The sequence below is a fragment of the Mycetomoellerius zeteki genome, unplaced genomic scaffold (assembly GCF_001594055.1).
Source record: "Mycetomoellerius zeteki isolate Tzet28-1 unplaced genomic scaffold, Tzet1.0 scaffold25, whole genome shotgun sequence".
Taxonomy (NCBI): Eukaryota; Metazoa; Arthropoda; class Insecta; order Hymenoptera; family Formicidae; genus Mycetomoellerius; species Mycetomoellerius zeteki.
This window is the reverse complement of record NW_017257227.1, coordinates 3,508,512-3,535,159: the sequence shown is the minus strand read 5'-3', so window position 1 is coordinate 3,535,159 and position 26,648 is coordinate 3,508,512. Positions and strand designations below refer to the sequence as shown.

Sequence of the window (26,648 nt, the reverse complement as noted above, 5' to 3'; positions counted from 1 at the left end):
CGCTTAAGGCCGCAGCACAGACTCTTGCATAACGCATAACGCATAGTGCATAAGCGAATCAACTAATCAGAATCTTTCCTTTCCTCCCATTCTATGGAAAAGTAGAATTTCGATTGGTCGATTCCCTTATGCACTATGCATTATGCGTTATGCAAGAGTCTGTGCTGCGGCCATCATAGCGGGGAACACAGACCCTTGCATAACGCATAACACGTAATGCACAAGAAAATGAACCAATCAAAATCCTTCGTTTCCTTCCTTTCCATGAAATAAAGAACTCTGATTGGATGAATTTCTTATGCCTTATGTGTTATGCGTTATGCAAGGGTCTGTGTTCCCCGCTTAAAGCCCAGTGTCCACGATGCTAGAAATCCGTCCGAGATCTCGGATGAAGAAAGAATTGACCAATCGCATTGATCATGTGACTAAATTATTTAAATGTGATTGGTTAATTCTTTTTCTCTCCGAGATCTCGGACGGATTTCTAGCATCGTGGACACAAGGCTTAAGACTGAAGCATAAACCAGCCATAAACCATAGGCATAGGTTTGTACGCGTCGCATGCTTCAACATGCTCCAACATGCTCCTACCATAGTTCTTACTCACTCCAACGCGTTTGATAGAATGAGTAGGGCTGCGGTCCACTTGCCGTTTCGAAGCGTTTGAGCGACCAATCAGAACCAAGAATTTTACGAATTGACTAATCAAAGAATGCTTCGAAGCGTTTGTAGCGTCAAGTGGACCGCAGCCTAGGAACTATGGTAGGAGCATGTTGGAACATGTTGGAGCTTGCACCAACTGTGTATATACATACTATCCTGTATATTAAACAAATACACGATAGGTGTCTTTGTTTAATATACAGGATAAACAAAGACACCTATTGTATAGGCCGCGGTGTAAATACACGGTGTAAACATAGCCCATGGCTGTTTTCCTTTTAGGAGACACAATCGACACAAGTGTCGTTCTATCTTTGTCACTCTCTGAATGTCAAGAAGGATAGAACGACGCTTGTGTCGATTTGTGTCATCAAATGGAAAGCATGAGATCTGTTTACGTTGCCTAAAATCTCCAAAAATTTTTGAACTTAAAATGAGATAGATATATTTATTTGAGCGTTGAAAAGAGAAAGCGAAGATGCCGAGTGCAAAAAGTGCGAGTAACGCGAATAGACCTATGATGTATATATGCATTATGGTGTAAAAAAAAAAAATTGCAAAAAAGATTTACAGTAAATTACGGAATGCAGTCCATTTGTGAGGAGGCTGAAATAATAAAAAAAAAGGAGGAAAATAATAGAAACTTCTGTGTACGAACGTGCGTTCAAAAGTCATGTAAGACCTCGGGACGCTGATTGGACGAGCGATGTTAAGCTGAATCCTCAAAACTATTAAAGGTCTGTTTTCAGCTACGATTCTGCAATTGTTGTGCGATGGTTGTCAAACGCCAGTCAAAAATCGTTTAGAACGTGGAAGAATGTAACAGAATGCGCTCTGATGCGTTGTCGACCAACAACTTGAGTATCGTCGACGGTTTGAAAAATTTATTTGATAAAGTGTGATATTCTTTTTTTAAAACCACAACGATGCACGACGCTTACGAAGAAACATCTATATTAAATATCACTGTGCAAATTGAGTCTATGGCTGCTTATGGTAAGAGATGAACCTTGATCACTAGTGGGATTATCAGGAGAATTCCTGTGGATAGACCGAGGATTTATTGAATTTTTAATTGTTTTAGATGACAACTTATTAATAGGCACCAGGGAAGGTCATCTTCTTATGTACAATGTTCCAGTGGTGTTTGACGACAGCCACAAACTAGAATTGTTACGTCACAGCAAAAATTTTAACAAAAAACGTATCAATCAAATAGATGTTGTGCCGGAATATAATTTATTGATCATCCTAACAGGTATACTTGATGTCATGAGTTAATTAATAATTATTATCTCTGCCTCTCAGTCTTATTAAGAAAAATTTTAGATAATATTGTATGCATTCACGATTTAAATTCACCAAACTTTCAACAAATATGTCAATTACCAAAGACTCGCGGCGCCACTTTGTTTACTCTGGAGATTCAGTCGACTGAAAGCCTAACAGGAGAAAAGAACACTGTGGTGCGTTTATGTGTCGCTGTCAAACGTAAATTACAGCTATATTATTGGAAGGGAAAGAAGTTTGAAGAATTTAACGATTTTGAATTAACGGTGCCAGATATACCTCGTCAATTGTCATGGTAACATATACTGAACAATTATTAAAATGCTACAACATATACCTTTATTTTGATCAATTTGTATTAATTATTGAGGTGCGGCGAAACATTAGTACTAGGATTTCGTGGATTGTCCTATACGATTTTCGACCTAAACGATAAACCTAAGGATCTCTTTCCCACTGGTAAATCTCCAGAACCAAGTATTACGAAATTATCAGATAGTTCTTTTGTCCTGGGTAAAGATTCTCAATCATTCATCATGGATACGAAAGGAGAGTTGGTTCAGCACAATCCAGTAAAATGGTCGGATACGCCTAATGCAATAGGTATAGAGAATAGATTATCGTTATTATTTCTCTCTTTAATTATAATTAATCAAATTTTTTTGTAACATATTTTAGCATGGGATGATCCTTACTTACTTGGTATCGTGCACGACAGATTGGAAGTGTATACCTTAGAAGGATGTCTACATATCCAGACAATAAAGGATCTGAATAAAGCTAGACTTATATATCGATGCAAGCAAGGGAGAGTTTTTGTGGCATCCATTAGTCAAATTTGGTGTATCAATGCAATTGATGTTACTTTACAAATTAGGACTTTGCTGGAGCAAAATCAGTTTCAGCTGGCATTACAATTAACCGTACGTTAATTATATCTAACATTAATGTAGATTATAATTCATTTTTTATAATGCCATATTATTCACATATATTTTAGAATTTATCAGACATAACAGATGAGGAGAAAGCCAAACAGACCTATAAAATACAAACATTGTATGCGCATCATCTGTTCTACAATAAGCGGTTCCAAGAGGCAATGGATCTGTTCTTGAAACTGGGAACTGATCCATATGAGGTGATCAGATTGTTTCCAGATTTAGTTACGCCTTCGACCAATACTCATGAATTCAATGAACCAGCACCCGGTTTGCCGAAGCTGCAAGATCATGATTTAGAAAAGGGCTTACGTGCATTGATAGTTTTTCTAACTGAAGTCAGGCATAAGCTAATGGCGAAGGACAAAGAACTTAGTAAGGAAAAAAATGGAGTAAATGGAGAAAAGAATTTAACCGCTGTAGCTACGGAGCAACTTTTAAAGATTATAGACACGACCCTTTTAAAATGTTATTTACAGGTAAAAAAGAAGAATAATAAAAATCTATACGTGGAAGAAGTTTCTTACTGTTTACATGAAATAAACATTGAACGAAATTTGTTTTAGACCACTGACGCCTTGGTAGCTCCTTTACTTAGACTGAATCACTGTCACTTGGCAGAAGCTGAAAAAACTTTATTGATGCATCAGAAATATCCGGAGCTCATTATATTGTATCAAACCAAAGGGCAACACAAGAAAGCGTTGGAGCTACTGGAGAAACACGCAAAGGAAAACGATTCTAGTCTGAAAGGCACTGAGAGAACTATACAGTATTTGCAACATCTCGGCAAGGATCATATGGATTTAATATTAAAGTTTGCCGGATGGGTTTTAACGGAGGATCCTGAACAAGGCCTTAGAATATTTATGGAAGATATACAGGTATTTTTTTGTTCTGTTTCTACATTTAATATTTTCCTTATTTATGTATTTTTTATCGCATTTGTAGGAAGTTGAACATTTACCTAGACCAAAGATATTGGATTATCTTCTACGTTTTCACAAAGACTTAGTGATACAATACTTGGAACATGTAGTACATGTTTGGGAAGACACCAATCCGTTATTTCATAATGTTTTGATACATCAGTACAAAGAAAAGTGTCTAGCTTCCATGAATGCAAATGCAACGCCAGCGGAGAAAGAGATTTCGCAACACATTCGACAGAAATTACAACAGTTTCTAGAGAAATCGACGCATTATACACCGGAAACGATATTAGTGCATTTTCCATTTGACAGTTTGTTCGAAGAACGTGCAATTATACTTGGACGACTCGGTCGTCATCAGCAAGCTATATCGATATACATTAGTCTTTTAAATGATATACCACACGCAATACAATATTGTCAAAATGTATATACAAGGTATCAAAGTAAGTGGATTTTAAAATAATCAGTATTATTAATCGAATAAAGGTAATAATTATTTGCACATTATATTTTAAGATCAAGATCGTACATTGGAGAAACCAAAGCAGACGGATAATGCTGATGAAGTATACGTTTTGCTAATTCAGCAGTTATTAAAACCGGACAACGAAGGAGTTTTGATGGCTGGTAAGTATTGACGTAAACAAGATTTGACATGTATATAATTTGATACAATGTTATGTATGTATAATTATTTTTACTCTTTAAGGTTGTAATCCGGAAATTCAAAGAACGACACAGCCAGATTTAGAAATGGCCCTTCGACTGTTAGAGGAGCACGCCCCAAAGATAAATCCTATGAAAGTCCTGGAGGTGCTACCGGATTCCGTTCCTATTGGTAGAATAAAACATTTTCTGGAAGTTAGCTTACAGAATAACTTGAACGCAAGGCGGAGAACCCAAGTTCTCAAAGGGCTGCTTTATGCGGAGCATTTACAAGTGCAGGAGCAACGAATGCATTACGAATCGCAGAGTGTCCTCATGACAGAATTTAACATATGTCCAGTTTGTAAAAAACGATTTGGTAACCAAAGGTTCGTATGTGTGTCTTATAATTTAAAGTATTACACGTGTATATTAAGGCCCTATTCTGTAATTTTTAACAACAATGTGTCACTATATTATTTTTATGTAATTTTTTTGCCATGTATAAAGTATGGTAAAAAAATGCACATTGATACTACAATGATACTGTTGTTAAAGAATTATAGAATAAGAATCTCATAAATTGACATAAATTAATAATATTAATTATATTAATAAATTAATAAATTAAGTTAATTAATAAATTAACATAATATTAATCAGTCCTGTTTTCTTTCAGCGCTTTTGCGAGATATCCCAATGGTGATATAGTGCATTACTCTTGTCAAGATCGCAAGGGATAAAGGCGGATTTGCAAGATTATACATAAGTTACATAAGTTTTATGGTACATAAGTTTAAGATTGTATATATCGAATGTACGCATTTTATATATATGAATTTCGCATACACGAAATTCCGATATATGTATTGTTACGCAAAATTCAAAAACTATCTACTCTGCAGTCATATTAAAAATTATTAGTAAAACTACTTTTTGCAGGAAATTTATTAGGTCGATCACTGCCATTTCTTTCTTTTTTTATGGTGCGCTTGTTATTACATCCCATAAAAGAGAAGTGCAAACGAAAAAAAATAATCGTACAAAATACGCAAGATGTAATTTACCGATCGAAATCTTCGCGGTAATAATTTAAGTGGTCGAACGTAAAATAAAATTTAAAAAATTACGAACTGAGGGCACAGTCGCGTTCTCGACTATTTGAATTCCTCTGCGAGTATTTTGATGCCGAGGCGCGATTGGCTGCACAATACACGCCCGCGTGACATTCGAAATCGAAGTTTGCGAAGTTAAAAACCAGTGGTGGCTTCTTCGCGACCGCGAAATTTTTGCCATGCGAGGACGACGACGAACGTCAGCACCCATCCACATAATCACGGGGGAGGAAAAAAAGAATTAAAGCTCTGAGGAATGCAGTGTGGAGGATGGGGCGTGACCGCGGTCCAGAATACGGATTGATGATGTCATAAGCGATCATGTATTCCTACGCCGGCCGGCGTAAGACGGCCGAGAGACAGGTACAGTACAGATGAGAATGCTCGCAATTGTCCAAGGCGTGATCCTACATCACATCTTCGAGGGTTGATTTGTTGAAAATCTCATTTATGTCAGTTTTATTTATATTTTTTATATTTATCTATTCATTTTATATATTTTTTTTTAAGTTTTTTTCTTAAAAATCTAATTTGTAAGATTGTCTTCTTTCTCATTCAAAGAATCATTATATCGCATATTTGAAATCAAATTGGCGTTTTATTCGACACTTCATTTCATAGTTGAACTTATCGATCTTTTCTTTCCGATGATCGAGACGCACCTTAGACAAATTTAATACTGTGTTAATTTAAATCAGTGCGAGTTTAAATTAATTAGTGAATAGTGATTAATTACTTATTTATAAAAGCACTAACAATGATTTAATTCTAAAAATAAATAAATAATCATTAATCAATTTAATACTTACAATGAGATTTTACTTATACAGTATCAAATTTTTCTAATGCCTTTTTCTATCAATGTAGATTAATTTATTTAATCTCGGTTTACTTTACTCATTTTTTTCCAATTCTTAGGACTAGAAAAAGATGAAGAGTTGATTAAAATTAAACTATATTGCTTTATATATATATATATATGTGTGTGTGTGCGCGTGCTATAAACGGGCCCGGCATAAGGACCATTTTATCTTGAATGTGTGCGACGTAAGTGACGTCACACACACGACGTTCGCGGTCCACGTCGAGTGTCGGTGCGTTTGACAGCGCGTACTGTACCGATTCCCCACAAATCCCCGCGCTCGTTCCGGAGTCGGTTACTTCGGGGCGATATTTGAAACGGGAGCGAGATTCGGGGTGAAACCACCGTGGTAGACGCGCGCGCGCTTCGCCTTTTCCAATTTTCCGCGTCGACCGGGTCAGCGCGCGCGACGAAGCGCCACTTTTTGCGCGAAGGGACTAGCTGCGGCGGCGTAGGTGCGCGCTGCGCGCCGCTCAGTCGGTTACGCGCCGGTCGAGTGTGTGGACGGGCGGATCGGTGTTGGATCGTAATTTGGTGGTATTTTGGTGTACCGGGCCGGGGACTTTTATGCGAGTTGCGTGGCGGAACGGTGCCGTGGGGTGTCCTTACGCGAGGGTAAGTAAACCCGATGTTGTACAAGTCCTTCTCGGCCGTCCGGCGTTTCAGCAGAAACGTGAACGAACGGCTTCCGAGTCGCCGCCTTGACTCGGTGACGGGTGGATATTGGTGTCGGGATAAAAATGGCGTGCGCCGCCTCGGTTTTTCTCTCTCTCTCTCTTTCTTTCTCCCTCTTTCTCTCTCTTTCTCCGTATACAGTAGTACACCAGATAGTACTATGGGCCCATCGGTGCCGGTGCGTCGCGACGGTGAGTCGCGCTGTCAATAATGATTGTGCGGATATCGTGAATCGCGTCGCGACGACGGTGGCGTCGTCATCGCCGTGTCGCCCACGGAGACCGTGGGGCCCTACCGGCATCGATTGCCGCATCGTCGTCATAGTCGTCGTCGTCGTCGTCGGTGAGCGTGTCCTACTGTATTTATCATTGAATCACTGCCACCCACCCTCCCGCCTTCGTCAATTCCTCGATTTCTCTCGCGCCGTGTTCGTCGTCCGGGTTTGATTCCCCCGCGACGATATCTAGCGCGGGGCGTCGTCGATTCGTGAAACCTCTCTCTCTCTCTCTCTTTCTCTCTCTCGATTGGCTTCGATCGGCGACTTTTTCGCAGCCCATATCTCTCCCGACGCGATGGCGAGGTCGCCGCCGGTCGACTTTAATTTCCGCCCGTATCTCTCCCACTTGATCGACTCCTCTCCGCCATCCGGCCATTCGTCCATTCGTTCCTCCCTGCCGTCAACGGTTTTGTTCACCTGTCACAAGACGACCTATCTGCCGGTGACCCAATTTCCCGGCGCTTCCATTGAACGCGCTTCCATCGAGCGCCGAGGAGTGGAATCGAACGTAGCTGAACGTAACTCGCCGTCCGCGCTTGTGCGAACTAGAGACCCTGTAACAGAGTCTGGCTAGGAGCAATTTCGTCAAAACAAAAATGAGAAAGAAGGATATATATATATACTGAAAAAAAAGATTGGCTGCTGCAGCAAAGAGATGGTATATATACACTAAAAAAAAATTGACTGATGCAATCAATTAAAAATGCTATGCCATATTTTACCATCTAATTTGCTGCAGCAGCCAATCTTTTTTTCAGTGTATATATACCATCTCTTTTTGCATATTCATCTTATTCATTCTGACTTATCGAAGTTGACAAAAGCAAAGTGCCAATCAAGAATTTGTCATCTCGTTGTCAAATTCTGGGTGCATTCCAGCAAGAGACACAGATGACAGAGTAACACGGTGAATCATTATATTCTTATTAATTGCCAATGTCAGAGATGAAATGATCACTGTGTAGGATAGGAGCACAGACTCTTGCATAACGCATAAAGCATAAGAAAATTAACCAATCGGAGTGTTTTATTTCATGGAAAAGAAAGAAACAAAGGACTTTGATTGATTAATTTTCTTATGTATTATGCATAAAACTTACCATTGTGTGAGCATAGTAAGTGGTTGTAGTTGTAAAAATTCATCAATGATCACAGCCGAATACGAGAAGAACATTCGACTGTGATTGGTCAATTTTTACAACTACAATCACTTATAGCTACTCTTAGAATTTTTGCAATTGTAGAACAAGCTTAAGGCATAAAAAAATCAATTAATCAGACTTTTTTTATGTATCGTAGAAAGGAAGGACTTTGATTGGTTAATTTTTTTTATGCATTATACGTTATGTAAGATTCTGTGCTCCGCCCTTACGCTGTGTCATTTTTTTGAAAGCATTATCTGCAGTTATAGGGTTTCTACTGCTATAATAGGGAGTTTTTGCAATAACGTGAATTCAGATACGGTGAACGCTAAAGTCACGCTATCCTTTTCCTAATTAGTTAAGAAGAAGATAACCTGACTTTAGCGTTCACTGTATCTGCATAAACGCTATTGCAAAAACTCCCTAATAACGTGTCGCCTCGTACACGGGGGAGAACAGAGACGCGTTTTCTGGATGTTCCTCCCTTTTTTTTTTTAATTAATTACTTTACGCCACCCGGTGACACGAGTGACGGAGAGCGAAGGATACTCGACAGTGCCCGGCGCGACAATAATCGTAGGGGCTCTCTCCGCAGCGTGTTGGCTTAGCTTTAAATTGATGTCAATGGGCGTGGAAGGGCAAATAAAGCGATCTCGCGCTACGATCGTGCGAGATAAAGCCGTCCTTGTACCTGCCCGCTCGAAACTTCATCGCCGTGTGCTAGTAATACGTCTAGCGAGCGTCTTCCAGCGAAAAACTGTCGCCCAGCTGATATAAGCGAGATTAGGTTTACGAGGTAAAGCGGAAGTTCAGTTTAACGGTTTACTTTAACAGTTAAACAATCCCCCTTGCTCCTTGACGCAAAGGTCTTGGACGACACGACATGACACGTCGACGCAACGTTATCGCGTTTATGCCTACTATAGGCAGTCTGTTATGTAAGAATTATTGTTCAAGAATCATCATAGGAATCTTATACTTCAATAATGCTGTCAGTACCAATAATTATACTGACAATATTGATCGTATACGATTAATATTGATGGATTGATAATAGATTATTGACAGTTGGATTTCTTCATTCTCGAGCTGATGCTCAAGAATTAAGAAATTTGGATTACTGTGAATAATATTATTGCACAAAAATATCATTTTATTGTTAGGAAAATTGATTACTCAATTTACTTTCTTCTACTTTAAAAAAATATCTTTAACATAGAATATTTTTTCATAATAATCTTAAAATGTACTTATTACAATTTTAGAGAAACTCTATTATGTACTCACAAAACAAGAATTTATTTTCTTATGAAGAATATAAAATTGATCGAAGGAGCGACTTTATGTAATAAACAAATCGAATTTGTTTTAATTTAATAATTCCGGTTGAAGTATTAAACTTACTAGGATTCAGAATATATTTTGAATAAATTTGATGCTTGTGATAAACTTGTGATAGATTTGATTTTATGAACTTTTAAGATACTTGAAACAAGTAATTATTACTTGTGTACAGTATTTGTTGATATTGACTATATTAATCGTATAAAGTCCGTAATGTACATAGAAATGAGCTGAAATATTGTAAATAATACTGATCGTGTAAGATTGTAGAAATATAAAATATTGATGCGTATTGTCAGTATTTCACTGATTCAATATTACTAATCAATATATTATTGATCGTGTTAAAGTTCGTATTATAGATAAATTTCAATCGCTAGTCTTGTAACTTCATTTAGAACTCGTTAAAATCTTATCCGTCGAAAGACGAATGTTAAAAATCAGTTAAGTGTCACGAATTGGCCATTTCCTCGGTTTAGTTTCAATAAATATTCTCTCCGCATTTAGCGTTCTCAAGAAAAATGTTCTCTCCGATTAATCTCAGCGAAAGATCAGCCGAGTGCCACAAATTGCCTATTTCCTCGCCTTAGCTTCAATAAATATTCTTTCCTCATTTAGCAGTTCTCAAGAAAAATGTTTTCGGTCATCAATCTCTGTGAAAAATAGTCTAATAAACAGTATTTTTCATCGAACTTTTAAATATTGCAGTAGCAACCTCTTTCTCTTCTAATAGCGTTTGGTGTCGGTGACGAGTTTCAAAATATCTCTTTTAAATGCCATTAATCTTATTGTTCTTTTTAGCTGAACTTCCACTGCTTATTTTTCCTATTTTCTTTTCTCCAACGCAGAGAAAAGAAGGAAAAGTGAAACGTGTAAGAAATTCAGTTGAAAACAACAGACCTATTGTTACATACCGTTGCATGAATTCCATTTTAATCTAGCTCGGGACGAAAAGAAAATAGTAGGTCTTTCTGTCGTTCACCACAATAAATTTGCGAATGAAATTTTGACAGCTTTGACCGAGATGTTTGTCAAATATATCTCGCGAAATTAACCGAAGGTTTGTTGAATCTACGATCGCGCCAAGCTTTAGTGGAACTACATGGAAATTTCCCTACAAGAGAAGTTCCACTTTTTTATAGTGGAAATCCATATACCTATTTCACGTTAAATATAAAATGTACACTATAGTTCAAAATAAATATAAAAAGCAATCTTCGAGTTTCATCTCGATTCACGGCCGCTTCCGCGTCCAGCGTGTCGATTTCGTGTCCAGTTCTTCCGCCACATCGTGCTCGACGGAAGTGCGTGCGTGCGTGCGTGCGTGCGTGCATTCGCTCTTTCGTTCGTTCGCGGATGCAGGGGAGGAGGAACAAGAGCGAACAAGCGTACGCACTCGCTGTGTCGTTTACGCGGCATGCGCTATTTCGGGAGTACACGCAACGACGTTAATCTGTCAGGAGAAGGTAGAGTAAACTCCTCTCTGGCGGAGAACTCCCTTCGAGAAAGTTTCAAACACGATCCTCCTTTCTCGACATTCCTCGTTTATGTATTCCTCATGTACATACGTTCGCGTTTCTTCTTTCTGTCGAGCTTGATACCACGCTTACAATCGCTCCCAATCACGTTTGCACGCGAGAGTGTTGTTTCGTGGAGTATCCTATTGCAACGTTGATCTCAAGAATGAAACGGGTTAAAATTAAAATTACTTGCCTAGTCGAATTCTCTAATCTCTAATTCGCAATCCTCAGTCTCCAAAGTAGTGTGACACGGGCTTTAAACGCCACGTTACAGGAACAGTAATACATCTATGATATGGCATTATACTCATCCAATTTTATTGTTTATAACTTTCATAAAAATGAATAAAGAGAGCGAAGAATCAAAGCGGGTCTTGATAGTCTCTTAGGCCTAGTTCCACAACTCACGAGGTTCAACTTGTTTCTCATCTCTTTTCAATTCTAGAATTGGAAAGAGAAAATGAATTGAACCTGGGTTAAGAGTTAACTGTGAGTTATGGAACTGGGTCTTAATGTCTCTTTTTATTGTATACGCGCTGAAAAATTTCTGGCTGTTTGGAGCCTACACTTCAAAAAGAATCCGATTGCATTAATTGAAACTCTAGCTGAAAATAAACAAATCAGAATTTTCTGATTGAATCTATTATAGTTCTACACGCAAAAAAAAGATTGGCTGCTGCAGCAAATTAGATGGTAAAATATGGCATAGCATTTTTAATGGATTGCAGCAGCCAATTTTTGGTTGCGTTAGCCTATCCGCAATGTTAGTATAGGATTTCGATAGGCTAACACAACCAAAAATTGACTGATACAATCAATTAAAAATGCTATGCCATATTTTACCATCTAATTTGCTGCACCAGCCAATCTTTTTTTTCAGTGTAGCTGAGATGACCAGATTTCTGACATGATTGATTTGATGAGACTCTTCTGATTCGTCCATTTTTAACCAAAAATTTTTCTCAGTTTAGCGCTATTAAAGAAGAAAAAGAAGCTCTCGATGATGCTCGCGAATGGTTTCGTCATCGACGCCGAATCCAAGAGCTGAGTCACCCCTAATCGTGAATCGAGCGGTCGCGCGCTGCGAAATGTTAAGGTCGGCGAATAGCATCGCGTCGCTAGTCCGTTCGATACACGGTGTATACACGGCCTCTCGACCGTATGCGAAACAGATGAGAGGGGAATAACCCCGGAAAATAGGACTTCCGTTTCGACTCCCCATCCTTCCCGTGCATAACAGTTAATTTTTCGCGGAAATAATGCTAATTTTTCTTTTCTTGGAAAACTGCAACTCGAGTATCGCATACTGCAGGTTTAGATACATGTTTGTTACCTATCTATTTGTATGAGAAAAAGATGAGAATTTGCCGCGCGAATAGAGGTTTACGTCCATTTTTATCAATATAGATTAACTTTAATCTCGTTTTAATTTACCTTTTATCTTTTTCTATTTTTTAAAAATAAAGAAAGATAAAGAGTAAATTAAATCGAGATTAAAGTTTTAATCTATATTGATACATTGGTAGAAACGGGCATTAGCGAACATATTTTTCGTGTCCAGCCGAATAGCGATTACGTAATTTTTTGTTGTGGAGTTTATCTGGCCGCGAATAATCGATAATCCATCATATCACTGACCTTTGACTGCATTTAAAATACGTATCCCGTCGACGCCCTCGATCACAAGTGATTCGATCAATTCAACCGAGCATGCTGTGTTTACAGTTACGTCATAGCGTATGCCAGCAGTGAGCATACGTGTCTCTGGCATATATTAATAAATTAATGGTCTGATAGTTCGTGTTACACTGAAGACTTAATGCTTATTATCGTCGTTTAACACGCTCCGTAACATTATTAGCATTCTGAATAATATTTTGTGGATAACCGCGATTTGTTATCTTTAGAAGTTAAAGAGTCGATTAGAATTCATCTTTTCTAATTCTAGACATTTGACAGAAAGAACTGCGATTTTTATCGAGAATTCGTTTTGATTTATCTTAACACATTTTGATATTAGATCTACTTTTTCAGCTGAACTTTTTGTACGGTTCATGTTTTCTCTTTTTCTCTCCATGTTAAAGAAAAAAGAGAAAAGCTGAATGAAAATGTAAGAAGTTCAATTTAAAAACAGATTTGTGAGATTTGTATGTAGGCACAACAGAGAGAGTATCCACGTAGGGGCTGTATAACTCACTGACAGAGTGGTTACCTAGTAGGGGAAACTCGGGGACCAGACCTCGGTTCGAATCCCTGCAGTGCTCTGATATTTCTTTCGTGTTGTTGCTTACAGCTTTCAGAAAATGGAATTCTTATTCGCTTTCTCTCGGAAAGAGAACCCGAAAGGGCAGTTTATGGTTCACAGTGGCCAAGAAAAAGCTTGACGGTAAAGATGGACTCCCAGGAGGAGAAGGAATGCTATCAAAGATAAAGACACATGTCGTAAGTGAAATTGCTTAGAGATGGCTTTGGAGAGTCACTAGGGATATTCGAGGTCGAATGTAGTGTCAGGTTGGCCGGACTGTAAGACATGTATAAGTAAGTACAATGGAGCGAATATCAACATAGGAGCTGTGTGTCTCTGATAGAGTAAGTGGCTGCCTAGTACGGGAAACTCTGAGACATCAGGCCTCGAATTCCGGCAGTGCTACACTGAAAAAAAGATTGGCTGCTGCAGCAAATTAGATGGTAAAATATGGCATAGCATTTTTAATTGATTGTATCAGTCAATTTTTGGTTGCGTTAGCCTATCCGCAATGTTAGTATAGGATTTCGATAGGCTAACACAACAAAAAATTGACTGATACAATCAATTAAAAATGCTATGCCATATTTTACCATCTAATTTGCTGCAGCAGCCAATCTTTTTTTTCAGTGTAGAAACATCTTGGCAAGTACATATTTCTCTGAATATGTATCATCAAATAAAAAAAATATCAGAAACTCCCTGAAGAATTATCGATATCAGTTACTCTGACGATCTACAAGAAATAATCATCGTTGGTGATTATTTCTTGAAAAAATCTAGAGCATTAATGACGTCAAACTATATATTTGAGAAGCTATCGTACGCTTAATGTCAATAATGCTCTATCTTTTTTTAAGAAATAATTACCGACGATATTGTGAATTGTCAGAATAATTAATAATAAACTTTTCAGAGAATTTTTAATATTTTTGATATTACATATTCAGAAAAATACACATATCAGGGCACTCCTGATACTGCTGGAATTGAAACTGAGGCTTGATGTCTCCGAGTTTCTTCTTCTAGGCAATCACTCTCACCACTGTCAGTGAGTTATACGGTCCCTATGTGGATAATCTCTCAGTTATGCCTACATATACAAATCTCACAGTACGATTGTATTGTTTTAAGTGATTTTTTGAAAGAATCGTTTTTACTTGATGTTGAATACTTAACTCGCGCGATTAGAGAATCATTAACAATTAATATTATTATCGAAATGATAGGACAATTGTGAAACCTCATGATATTTCTTCAAATTAGCCGCGAGGGAACATCGTTTTGTAATGTGACGTTAACTTTTTTTGTCCTTTGCGATAAAAAAAGAATCATGGTCTTGCATTAGTTATACGATGAATATTATTCATTTATCTGAAGGCTCACACACTTCTCGGTTTTCTCGATCGAGCCATGATGTATCATCATGAATCGAGCTAAACCATCCTAGCAGTATATGTTAAGTCAGAGCATGAAGGTTATACAACGAGAATGACAATAATTACACGCTCAAGTCTCTTTACATATTTGCGCTTACCTCAACGTTACCTTGTGCGTACAGTTATTATCTAGCGATTATAATCGGCGTAGTGCGTGCCTCGTGATACGAGCTACTACTCTTGAAAGTCAACCTGATTAACTATACTTTTTACAAATTATTTAATTTTAGTACTGAAACATAATTTTAACATAAAATTAGATTACGACAGTGTACATTTTTTTCTTCTTTTATAATTTAATTTGTGTTGAATTTTTGTCATGTTCCAATATTTTATGTCTTAAATGACTCATTCAATTTTTGTGTTAATTTAACATAACATGAATAAATTAGAAAGTACAGTATTATGTAAAAAATTTACATAATGTAACACTTTGACATAATTTGGAAACAAATTATGGAAACATATTTCTTCAGTAACATTTATGATAAGGTCTCATATGTAACGTATACTTTCGTTATTGTTATATATTTCGAAACACACTGTATATTAAATTAACGTGTAGATTTTATTCTTTTATATTTCTCTTGTTATAATTTATGTTTTGAGAAACTAGATATTTTTATACTATTTGTTTACCCATAAATTGTATTATTTTAACATTAGGGAATGTTCAATATCAATTTATCGCCAAAACATTTGAATAATACAATCACTTTGTTAAATTAAAAGCACTCGAAAGGTATATTAAAAATTCAACACTAAAATCTTAACAAAAAACAGTTTTTAACCTCTGTGAAGCTGACCCCACATTTTTAAAATGTTGAAAAAATAAACAGAGTTCTGATTGCCCCCCCAGAGTTCTAGAGTTCTTTATCAATTTTAGAAAGAGTTCTGTCGATTAAAGCGGTGAAAACACCATTTGAAGTTTCGGGGGGGGGGGGGGGCAAGTTCACACATGATTCTGAAACTTTAAAGGGCTATAACTTCTTTACCGTTCATTTTACTTTGATCCATATAGGACAATCGATAGAACTCTTTAGGAAGCAACCAGAACTCTAAAAAAATACTGGATTTCCGAAAAAATTAAAAAAAAATTTTTTTTTAGATTTCGGTCATTCTGTTATGAGTTCTGATATTCCCCCCCCCCCCAAAAAGTTCTAACGATTATCCTTAATAACCAATGCGCTGAAATCAATATTTAAAAGGTTCTAGAGCCTTGAAGTTTCAATTCTTGAATTTTTCTGTTTCAAGGGAACAGAACTTTTTTGTTTGCTGTCTCAGCAATTTGATTATTAAAGATCGTTAGAACTCATTGGAGGGCCAGAACTCGTAACAGAATGACGGATTTCGGAAAAAAATATTTTAAATTTATTTTGCACACAAATGCAAAATGTCTTTTACTATGCAGAAAAGGAGTTGATCGGTTTGGCTTCTAAGAGGTTCACATAATAACGCGCCTGTTCACGCTTGAGCGAAAGTTACTTCACCGTGACACTTGCACGTCAGTTGAGCGATACGTAATCCGAATTTCCTGTTTTACTTTTTTCTTCTCATTCCCTTGGCCCGTTATCGATGATGTGCAATACAAATCGAGTATTAATTCATCGAGTATTAAATACTTAATTTTTAACTGATTGATACGCCAAAAAAGACTGTTTTTGTAAATTTTCCGTCTTTTTAGAGATGCTAAATCATTACAAAAAAATTTTTTTAAATCAAATTTTTTCAGAAGAAACAGAAAGAGCTTCTGATACACATATCGTGTAGAATATGTATGTCTTTTGAAATATTATTGTCGTCCGTCCATATAATCGAATTGTCTCTTTCGCTTTTTCCTCGCAAGCTTGATCACGTGTCGATTACAAATCAGATATTTTTGTTTGTACTTCTAATCGATACGTTAGGCTCTTATCTTGTCGCGAGCATTGAAACTACACAATACAAAGAGCAGGAATTACATCCTCAATTTATTCGCGAATTTACTTCAGCGGAGATTTAATTAATAATTAAAAATATTTATTATAATAAACTGATCTATTTCGAATCCCTTACGTTACGTTTAAATACGTGCTCTAAATATCAATAGGATCAGCATTAAAATTCACAAAGTTGAGAAGAAAGCTTGGAGCTTTCTCGATTCGTTGCAATGGTTCGTCCGCATAACATGAATAGAAAATGTCACGTTTTGTGAGAAACTCGGATAAACGTTTTCTGAAAGCAAATATAACAATAGAAATATACGGGGATCACACGAAGAAAGGCAGGGCATACAAATTTTATATTTAGCCGAAGTTTCTGGGAAGTTTATTGCGTCTCGCGAGCGCGATTAGTGATCCATTTTGCCGCATAAGAGCAAGTAATCCAATCGGGCCAATGAGTAATATCGTTAATTATGCAGTTTAATTTTTTACTTCTATAACATCGTATTTCTCGTAGACGAGGTATGAAAATAGAAGCACAAAATGTTTGCGCGCTACAGTCGTGTGGAACACGAATGAAAGAGATCAAGGCAACGCGATACATTAATGTTAACTCGCGAATGTTATAGCGAGGTCGAACATAATCCTAATGTAGATATCTGATACCCTTCTAGGTCCTATGTGGAATACATATGTACAGTGTATCCCGAAATTTACGAATCAAAATACCGTAACGAGAGTTTTCAAAAAATTAAGTAAAAAAGTTATTTGTAAATTTTTATCTTAAGCAATAATTTATGAAATAATAAGGATTTAAATATGACTAATTATGGACTCTACATTTAGACAGACTATATTTAAACACTGAAGTGCGTGCAATTCATGGACAGGTGGTCGTCTAAACGTAATCTGTATGTAATTTATATCTAAGCTCTTATCTTAAGAATTACTGCTTGAAATAAAAATATATACATAACTTTTTTATTTAATTTTTCTAAAAATTTTTCTGGTATTTTGATTCGCGAATTTCGAGACACCCTGTATATGTACCTCATAAAATGAAGAAGTGAGTTGCGTGATGCGAACCCAATGAATAATACACTACACACATGTGATCTGAAGATCAATTAAATAAGGGAACGATTTTTTTTATTTCTCTGATAATTCTGTGAATCATTTCGAGCATCAACTGAAACACACCTACTTACTTTTGAAAAAGAAATCATGCACTTTAGGAAGATAAAATATTAGGAAACAGTGTATTAACTTAAGGCTCGTTTCTTTGATTTTTACAATGAGAATGAAAATAGTGTGTGATGAATGATTTACGAGATGTGAATTTACATCTTCATGTAGGAGCAAAAAATACTACTTAAAAAAGTAGAAAAATATAATATTATATAATATTGCAATATAATATTGGTTATAAAGAAAAATAAAATTGCCATTATATCACGTACACTAATGAGGAAGTTAGGGCAATTCTTTTTTTTTTTCTTTCACGGTGATCGTCCAATCGATGCTTTCTTCTCTTGTTTACACTACACGGTCGATCCCGCGAGGCGTAACCATACTTTCGAGGAAAATTATCGAACGCGAATAATCTAATCTCTCTCGCTTTACTTTCAGAGCGGAAAATGCTTCGCGACGACGCCTCTGAGATCGCGTTAAGCCATAATCACACTATAAACTCCTGACTCTGACTCGACTATTGACTCGGACTCCAGACTATTATTCAACCAATCACAGCAAGACACCAATCGACTCCGATTACCGACTCGCGAATAGAAATCACTCTATTTTCAGTCGGCAACGCTGAGTCAAGCGATTCGGGAATTTGTGTGTATAATATACAGTATTATATTTAAACTTGCGATGTAAACCTGATTACGCTTCTTTCTCGCCGTGTATGCGTGTTTACATTATATGTACATGCGTGCACTCGTATCTTTCTTTTTATAAACGAGGGAAGGGGAGGAGGAAGCTTCCGCTTTGTAAACTCAAGAGGGAGAGATACCTGTCTTTGGTATCGATTACTTTAATAAGCCGCGCGCTTCCGTTTACGGAAAGAGGGTTCGACGCAACCTAGTTTCCAGATTACCGCATCCAGATTACTCGTAGCCTCGTTCGCGAGACAACGCTGCATGTGAACGTAGACGCAAAATGTTAAATAATCGATGACACGCGTCCTGCATCCTTCCTATGAGAGAGAGAGAGAGAGAGAGGGGGGGGGTTCTGATTGTCAATTCCAACGCGTTACTTCGATTTATTGAATTCTCGCGTAAAGGGAACGAAAAAGTGCGTTTCTTATTGCATGCTTAAAGCTAATTAATACGAAGATTTCTATTTTCTTAAGAGAGAGCTATTGATTCAGTCACGTTTTTCATTTTAAATAAGAAAGCTAGTAAAGTTAAAGTCTCATACTAGTTAACAAATCGGTATCATTGTTTATATTCATGAATCATTATAAACTGAATTGTACTTATGAATAATGATAATTAAATTCATTACTGTTTAGATTTTTAAGGATTAGTTCCTTATTTTTTAAACCTTCACTTGCAATCTGAATCTTTTTTGACAGAAGCGAAATTTTATTCTCAAATTTCACCGTCATTTTTGCTCAAATTTCAGTTCTTATTAAATAACTATTTTAAGGTTTGAGTTATAAAATTATTTGGTAATAACGATTAAGAAATATATATCGGCTCCTCTTTTACAAAGCAAATAAAAAAAATAAATTTGGTAATTTAACAGAGAAATTGAAAAGTATATCCTGAATTTTTCCTGGAAGCCTACAAGAGTAAAAAGTTTGAGCAGGACAAAAACCTAGATTACAGACAAAGAGTACAAATATAATTGCAGACGAGAGAGAGAAAGATGGTAAAAAATTAGTTTTTCCTCCCCTCGGCGCTAATAATTACACCTCAAAACTCGTTAAGTCCCGCATTAAACAAGATTAATTACTGTTTTGGCATACCTAAATCATTACTAGAGATTTATTTTGTTGTGGATGCGATGCGTCGACGCACATAGTAAATCATCATCACAGACGTCAGCCTAACTGTACTTTCTTACTTCCACAAACGTTATTTCGCTTCCTGGGATTGCGCAATCGCGCCAGGCATTTTACAGTTTCGATTGTCCGATAATAACGAAACGTCGATCGAAATACCGTTAAGAATCTTTTGTTGTTGATTGAACATCCGTGCACACTGAAACCCATCAGGTTTACAGAGTTTGTATCAAGAAGATTTCTATTTTTTCTTGTTAGGGATGTTAATAACAACTCGTATAACAGAATGAATAGCGTACAATTTGTACCTCGGAGTTAAAGCGATGTTCTAACCATGTATTTAAAATGTTTCGAACAAGTTGTCCGACCGACGGGCAGATCAACGCAAATGCGGATGTGACGTAGCCCCGTGTACAGTAACAACTGTCGGCTCTCCGTCTAGAAATAGGTACTTCCAGCAGACGTCTCCTCTGTATAATTCCAGATAAATTACCGTTTTCATGTAGTTCGCATAGTAATATTTGTTATTGTATACAAATATATTAGAAATTATTAAGTCTTTGAAATTTTATTAAAATATAAACATAATAGAATAAATATTTACTTCAGCTTATATGTGCAGAAAGAAAGACTTGGTTTACAATTAAATTTCATCATATCCACCCATTCTTTATAAATGGCTAAGTAAAATCTATAGCGCGACTAACATACTAATATTATCAAACATACAGTCTTTTTTTATTTTGTATCATACTTAACGCGCTTTTAATGTCACTGTAAAAAGAAATGTGTTTTATTTTTGTTCCTATTGTTTAAACACTTAAAGATGTTTCAGTTTCAAACTTCTTCAATAGACAAAACACTACGTGTTTGGATTTAAAATACATAGAGTCTATTGAAAAAGTTTAAAATTGAAACATCCTTAAGTGTTTAAAAAATGGAGACAAGAATAAAACATTTTAATATCTTAAAATTAAACACTTCTTTTTTCAGTGTAATCTAGTTTTATTGTCTTATTATTACAATATTGCTAAACTACACAAAATTCAGACTTTTACATTCTCCTCATATCTTTGTATCTCTCTCTTTTTTTCTTTAATTTCCATTCTTATTCTTTGTTTTTATTTTTGTCCTCACTCGTTTCTTCAACTTTTTTTTGAAGTCTTATTAATGTATTGCGAAATTTGTTTCACAAAGTATTAAGTCGTCAAATTTCGAGTTCAGTCTTTTGAAATTGGTTTATACTTTATATAATTATTGCATCACAAGAGATACAAAATTATCTTACGGCAAAGGTTATATGTGAAAAACAATAGTTGAAAGATTTCTTTCACGTAATTTATATTTCCATCAATTGGCACGTAAAGAACTCAACTGTTGATTACGTTTAATCTATCCCATATTAATAGGTTTTCTAATATATTGTTTTATTATTACTTTTTCTCTTAGACTCTTTAAAATTACTGGTAGAAAATAACAATTTGGATTTTTAAATTAATAACTTTTGCGTGTAGAAGATAAACAGCGGCAGAAGGTAAACTTTGCAATTGAAAAGTTGCGAGTAATTTTGAAGCGAGGAGATCGTTGTTAATTAGTCGGCTTAGTAGACTTTAACTAGTTTGTTTCTCTGCATCAAACAATTTGCACTAATGATCACGTTGAGAACCAAGTCTCTCAATTGTGTTCATGCCATTGTGTTTAAAGAGGCGTAAGATTTTCTTAAATCAATTGGATCTCGTTGATATAACGTGATTTATTGATCGTTTATCGGTATGGACGAGACAATGTCACGGAACATACGTGAATTACTGAAAATTGCTGATGTCGGCTGCAAGTTCCATAAGAGCCACGGACAGGAATTGTGCTCGAGGACGATATATCCGCGATTCGACCTAATTCGCCGCTCCATTTCATGGCAGATTTCATTGATACCGTGAATAATCGCGTACTTCCTGCCGCGTCCCAGGAAAATCGCGCGAACTTAATCGTTACGTAATGTAGCTGTTGTTACAAATTTTCTCAGATTTCTGCGAATAACTGAAAACGTATGAACTCCTCGTGTTCGAAACCACGACGAATTGCAATTTAATTTGACGTGAAAATCTTTGGATGTTGAAAGATTGACGATCTCAAGATGTGAATGGAACTTCGGTACAGCACAGCCCGTATGTCACTGAGATGTTACATTATTTACGTCACTTGGCGAGCGCCATGCTGAATACCTTTGGTAGTACGCAATCTCTCTCGTTAATATTATTCATCTAATGCAACAATCGTCTGCTATTTATAATAATCTGTCATATGTATCGTTGAAGATACAGAGTGTAGTAAAGTCTCCAAAATTGCTTTCAAATAGTTTCACTTTTTACACCAATTATTAACTTTTACAGGATGGAAAAGCCACTATAATGGCGTTGAAATAATTATATTTTGAGACAAGGAATGCAATGAAATAATTTACAATTCACAAGGAAAAGCTGCAAGATTTAAATATAGACCCCCATTCTCTCTCTAAAAATCAATCGCTTTCGTGAATATTTATTATTTTATTTTTTGAGAGAGCTGTTGAGTTGTGATCTATTTCTGTCTTAACTTCACTGATTTAATGTAAAACATATTCCTGCGAAAATACACTTGATCTAATCGGGGAGATGACTAATTAATGCTGGCAATTTCATGCGCAATTAATAAATTAATTCGCAGTGACGCATCGATGCAATAATAGCTAAAGTACTGAATGCGAAATTTCTATCGCGAGCACTTGTATCTCACATTCGTGGATATTTATAACGTCCAAAACAGCAATTCTTTTATCCAATAACGGATCTTTAATAAGAACACAACGGGGATTTAGCGATTTAGCGAGCCTTTCAACGGGCCCTTGATGACACGCGAAGGAATGCCATGACCGTTCGCGAAATTATTCTGAGAAAACCACGAGCATTTTAGTCGCCAATATTTTTAACTTTATTCCGCATAAAATCATGTGGTATTTATTGCTGACGACGACTCTCCCGTGTCCCGGCCAAGGAAAGAGCAAATCGGGTCATCGTGAGTCGTGAGGTCGTTCACCCCGCGCAGTTCTTCCCAATCCCGCTGTTAATATTAATCTCCAAAAACGGACAGCTATTCTCTTTAAAACAATTATACACTGTTTTTTATATTTCTGTTTGAATGAAGATCGTAAATACACGTCTAATAGATAGTTAATCTAGTTAATCAGGTAAATTCAGGATATCTGATTTGTTCAAATCTGTGAAATCGGATTAACTCGCAAAACACGACGTGCAGAAATTCATTGTAATCTCTGATGGTAGAAATTTCATGCGTTTTTTGAGCAATTACTGCATAGTTACATCAACTCTGTTTAGTAACTGAGAAGTAAACCTACTTAAGATTCCAATCAAGATGTAACGCTTTGCCTGCAGTTACTGCACACAAAGATGCGTAAAATCTGAATCCATTTACTAAACAAAAACAGGGTAATAAATAGACTGTACTGTATTTTAACTAATAATCTATTAATATTAGATAATACTTGGACAAGTGCCTACGTAAATTGCACATATTTTTATCAAGAAAATTGCATCAGTTACTGAATAAAGCTCTATCGAGTTCTTGTCCATTTTCTATGCAATTTGTTACAACAAACATTACGAAACAATAATAATAATTAATAGAGTTTTCTTCGAAAAAATACACGTATAACCATCAAATTAAAGAACTTTTTACTGTTCTTTACTATTTTTTAACATGCCAAAGGCAATAAAGTCAATCGTGAGATTGGAGGAACGAGTTGGACGTTACGTTGATGTAATAGTCTAAAGTCCAAATCCGAGCGAGCATCGAAATCTCGTTAGCCGTGTATGGAGCTCGCAGGGGCAAAAGGGGTGGGTATGATGCCGGGAAAACTGGGTCACCATAAGGGCGTTTACCCGCTTTACACCTCCGTAATTCCTCCCCGCTAAAAACCTGCTGCTTACTGCGGCAGGGAATCGTTTGAAGAATACAATCACTGTGGAACAGCGATTCCTGCGTGATTGTATCTCCTACATTGCCTACAACTGTGATTTTAATTCCTCCAGTTCCTCAACCCCACGACGGCAAGTTCGTCGGGCGATAAAACGTCAGAACGATCTAACGATCTAACGCATTGAAGCAACTGGAAGTAATTGCAAACAAAGCGACTGTTAAACTTGCATGTTTTGTTGAGTTTTTAAAATGGTTTTCGAGCTGATAGACGGAGGAACCTTCTTGGAAACAAACCGCGATTAGTTCATCACGAGCATCAAATTTATTCAAAATATATTCTGAATTCTAGTTAGTTTAATACTTTAATCAATATTATTAAATTAAAACAAATTCGATTTGCTTATTAAATAAAGTCGCTTCTTCGATCAATTTTATAATATTCTTCAAAAAGAAGAAGTTCTTGTTTTGAGCATAAGTTTTTCAAAAATTTGTAATATAAATAGTATATTTTAAGATTATTATCAAGAAAATATTTATTGAAGATAATTGTTACTTAAAAGGAAGGAAATGAATTAAGTAATCACTTTTCTTTGCAATAGAATTATATTTTTCTGTGTGTATTCAAGTTTCAAATGTGATTTAACCTAAATTAATCAAATTCTATATTCTGTTAGTTGCCTCTGATGCAATTTTCTCAATCATTTATCTGGTAAAAGCTATTAATTTTTTTAGAAATTCTTTTAAAAAATGCCGCCCTCCCCTAAATTTGCCATGCATAGCTTGGGTTAGCCTTAGTGCAAATAAGTAACACTAATTAATATGTAACACTAATTAATCTCATCAGTTAATATGAGGTACGACGTAAATCGCATTGTCGATTTGTCTGCAGTAATGATCTGTACCGTGTTAACTATTTTTCTTGGGTATCCTAATTATAATTGTTAAGTACGGTTTGTGATGATAACAGTAAATAATGACGTTACACAATGTATTTATATTTCCCACGCTTATTATATGCACGTTATTACAAATGTTCTTTAATTAATTTCTTTAATTCAGATGCTAACAAATTTTGCTAACGTAATATAGTATACTATTACCAAGGTTGAGAAGTAAAGTAACACATTACTTGCGTGTAATAAAGTTGCAGTTATGAGTTACTTTTTTTTCAGTAACTGTAACTTCCTTTTTTTTTTCATCTAACTTTAACTTATATTAGTTTACATTTTGTTAGTAACTAGTAACTACTTTAATAGTTACTTTTATAACACAAAGTGATAAATTATCGCGTTCGTAGGGACTCAGGATAGAGAATTGCTTTACATCAAACTTATTCGTCACCTATAGGCTGAGAAAAACTAACTAGTTAATAGTTACAAAGTAACTTTTCCAATCCCGATTATTACTGATATCACATGATCGCGTTGCCTTCTCTTTATAACGGATAAAGATCGGTTAATTCAAAGGATATTGAGAGCACGGGCACTTACCTTATCATTCATGAATGCTATATTATTGATGATTAAAGCTTGGTCTTAACGATCTCGAGAGACTTAAAGGAAATTTCGCATTCAAAGTGATAAATTGTCACGTTCGGAGCGCGAGGGAATTCGAACAGCTCAGAATAGAGACTCCAGGGATTAAAGGTTCAAAACGCAGGGTATCATCTATCCTTCACCTTATGCAGGTGCTTTCGACGTGTGTACACCGCGGACACCGGCGCCACGGTGGCTCCGGTGGAAAATCAATAATCCTGGCTGTATATGTGCCCGTGTATGCCTGTGTGTGCGCGTGTCGTGTTCATCTTACCTTCGTTTGTTGCGACGAGACGGTGCGGTGGTTCGCTATATCGCATCTTTTTGCGGCGAAGAAGGCGCAACGAACTGTACACAAAAGCGCGATTTAATCCACACGATTAGATGACGAATCGGCGAAATGTGGTTCCGCCGTGTATCTCGTGTCGGACCGACCTAAAGATAGACCGCCGACGCCGAAGAGGTCATCGTTATGCTTATTTGTGCGTGATTTTGTGTGAGCCGCAACAAAATATATCGTAGGAGTCGCGACACACACACACTTTGTGTAAATAGTTTTTATAAATTTTATTTCTTCATAAAAATCACCGTAGAAGGTTCATAAGATGATTTTGAAATTGAGATGATATGTATTTTAGGATGTATAGATTTAGAAGCTAAGAGAATATGGCTAATTATAAATAGCTAACTACGTTGCTTACGTGGACGATATCGATTTTACGTTTCTGCGATATAATAAGTATTGTACGTCTTGTGTTGTATAAATTAATATTTAGTGAGGCATTTGACCTCTCCTCAAGAATGAATTGAAAGTATAATCTTTTGCGATCTAATTCATTTTTCAAAAGTTTCTCGTTAAACGAAAAAACAAGAGTTATCATTTAAGAGATAACCTACACAATATGGAAGTCAAGCAGTCTCGTTATCGAGAGAATTGAAGAAAATTTTTTGCCTATATGTGACGAGAAAACGCTTCAGAATGAATTGAATGTATTTAAACAACAGAATCCTGCTTGCGCTTCCATGAACGGCATCCGAAGCAGTGTAGGGACTCGCGATGCATATAGAGACGGCTGTTCTCATTCTGGTGCACAATGAGTTTCTTGTTTTCCA

At 36.3% G+C, this 26,648-nt stretch overlaps 2 protein-coding genes across 2 annotated transcripts in view; both read left to right on the top strand.

Annotated features, from left to right (window-relative positions):
- Nucleotides 1-1,450: 1,450 nt before the first annotated feature.
- On the top strand, nt 1,451-5,401 carry Vps39 (vacuolar protein sorting 39). Its single transcript, XM_018449637.1, has 11 exons — nt 1,451-1,659; nt 1,748-1,921; nt 1,993-2,248; nt 2,324-2,556; nt 2,632-2,876; nt 2,954-3,373; nt 3,461-3,778; nt 3,846-4,272; nt 4,346-4,456; nt 4,539-4,863; nt 5,154-5,401. The coding sequence occupies exons 1-11, from the start codon at nt 1,590-1,592 to the stop codon at nt 5,215-5,217; spliced, it is 2,643 nt and encodes an 880-aa protein (XP_018305139.1). The 5' UTR covers nt 1,451-1,589; the 3' UTR covers nt 5,218-5,401.
- Nucleotides 5,402-6,891: 1,490 nt separating this feature from the next.
- beta-Spec (spectrin beta chain) overlaps nt 6,892-26,648 on the top strand; it is a 39,560-nt gene continuing 19,803 nt past the window's right edge. The window contains exon 1 of the mRNA XM_018449737.1: nt 6,892-7,066. The gene's annotated coding sequence lies outside the window, so the exon portion shown is untranslated. The remainder of the gene's footprint in view (nt 7,067-26,648) is intronic.

What these genes read in the sequence shown, in the direction of transcription:
- Vps39 (XM_018449637.1), top strand. Translation starts at nt 1,590, where the DNA reads ATGCACGACGCTTACGAAGAAACATCTATATTAAATATCACTGTGCAA. An exon ending in AGCTGGCATTACAATTAACC is followed by an intron (nt 2,877 to 2,953) that starts GTACGTTAATTA and finishes CATATATTTTAG; the next exon opens with AATTTATCAGACATAACAGA. An exon ending in CGAAGGAGTTTTGATGGCTG is followed by an intron (nt 4,457 to 4,538) that starts GTAAGTATTGAC and finishes TTACTCTTTAAG; the next exon opens with GTTGTAATCCGGAAATTCAA.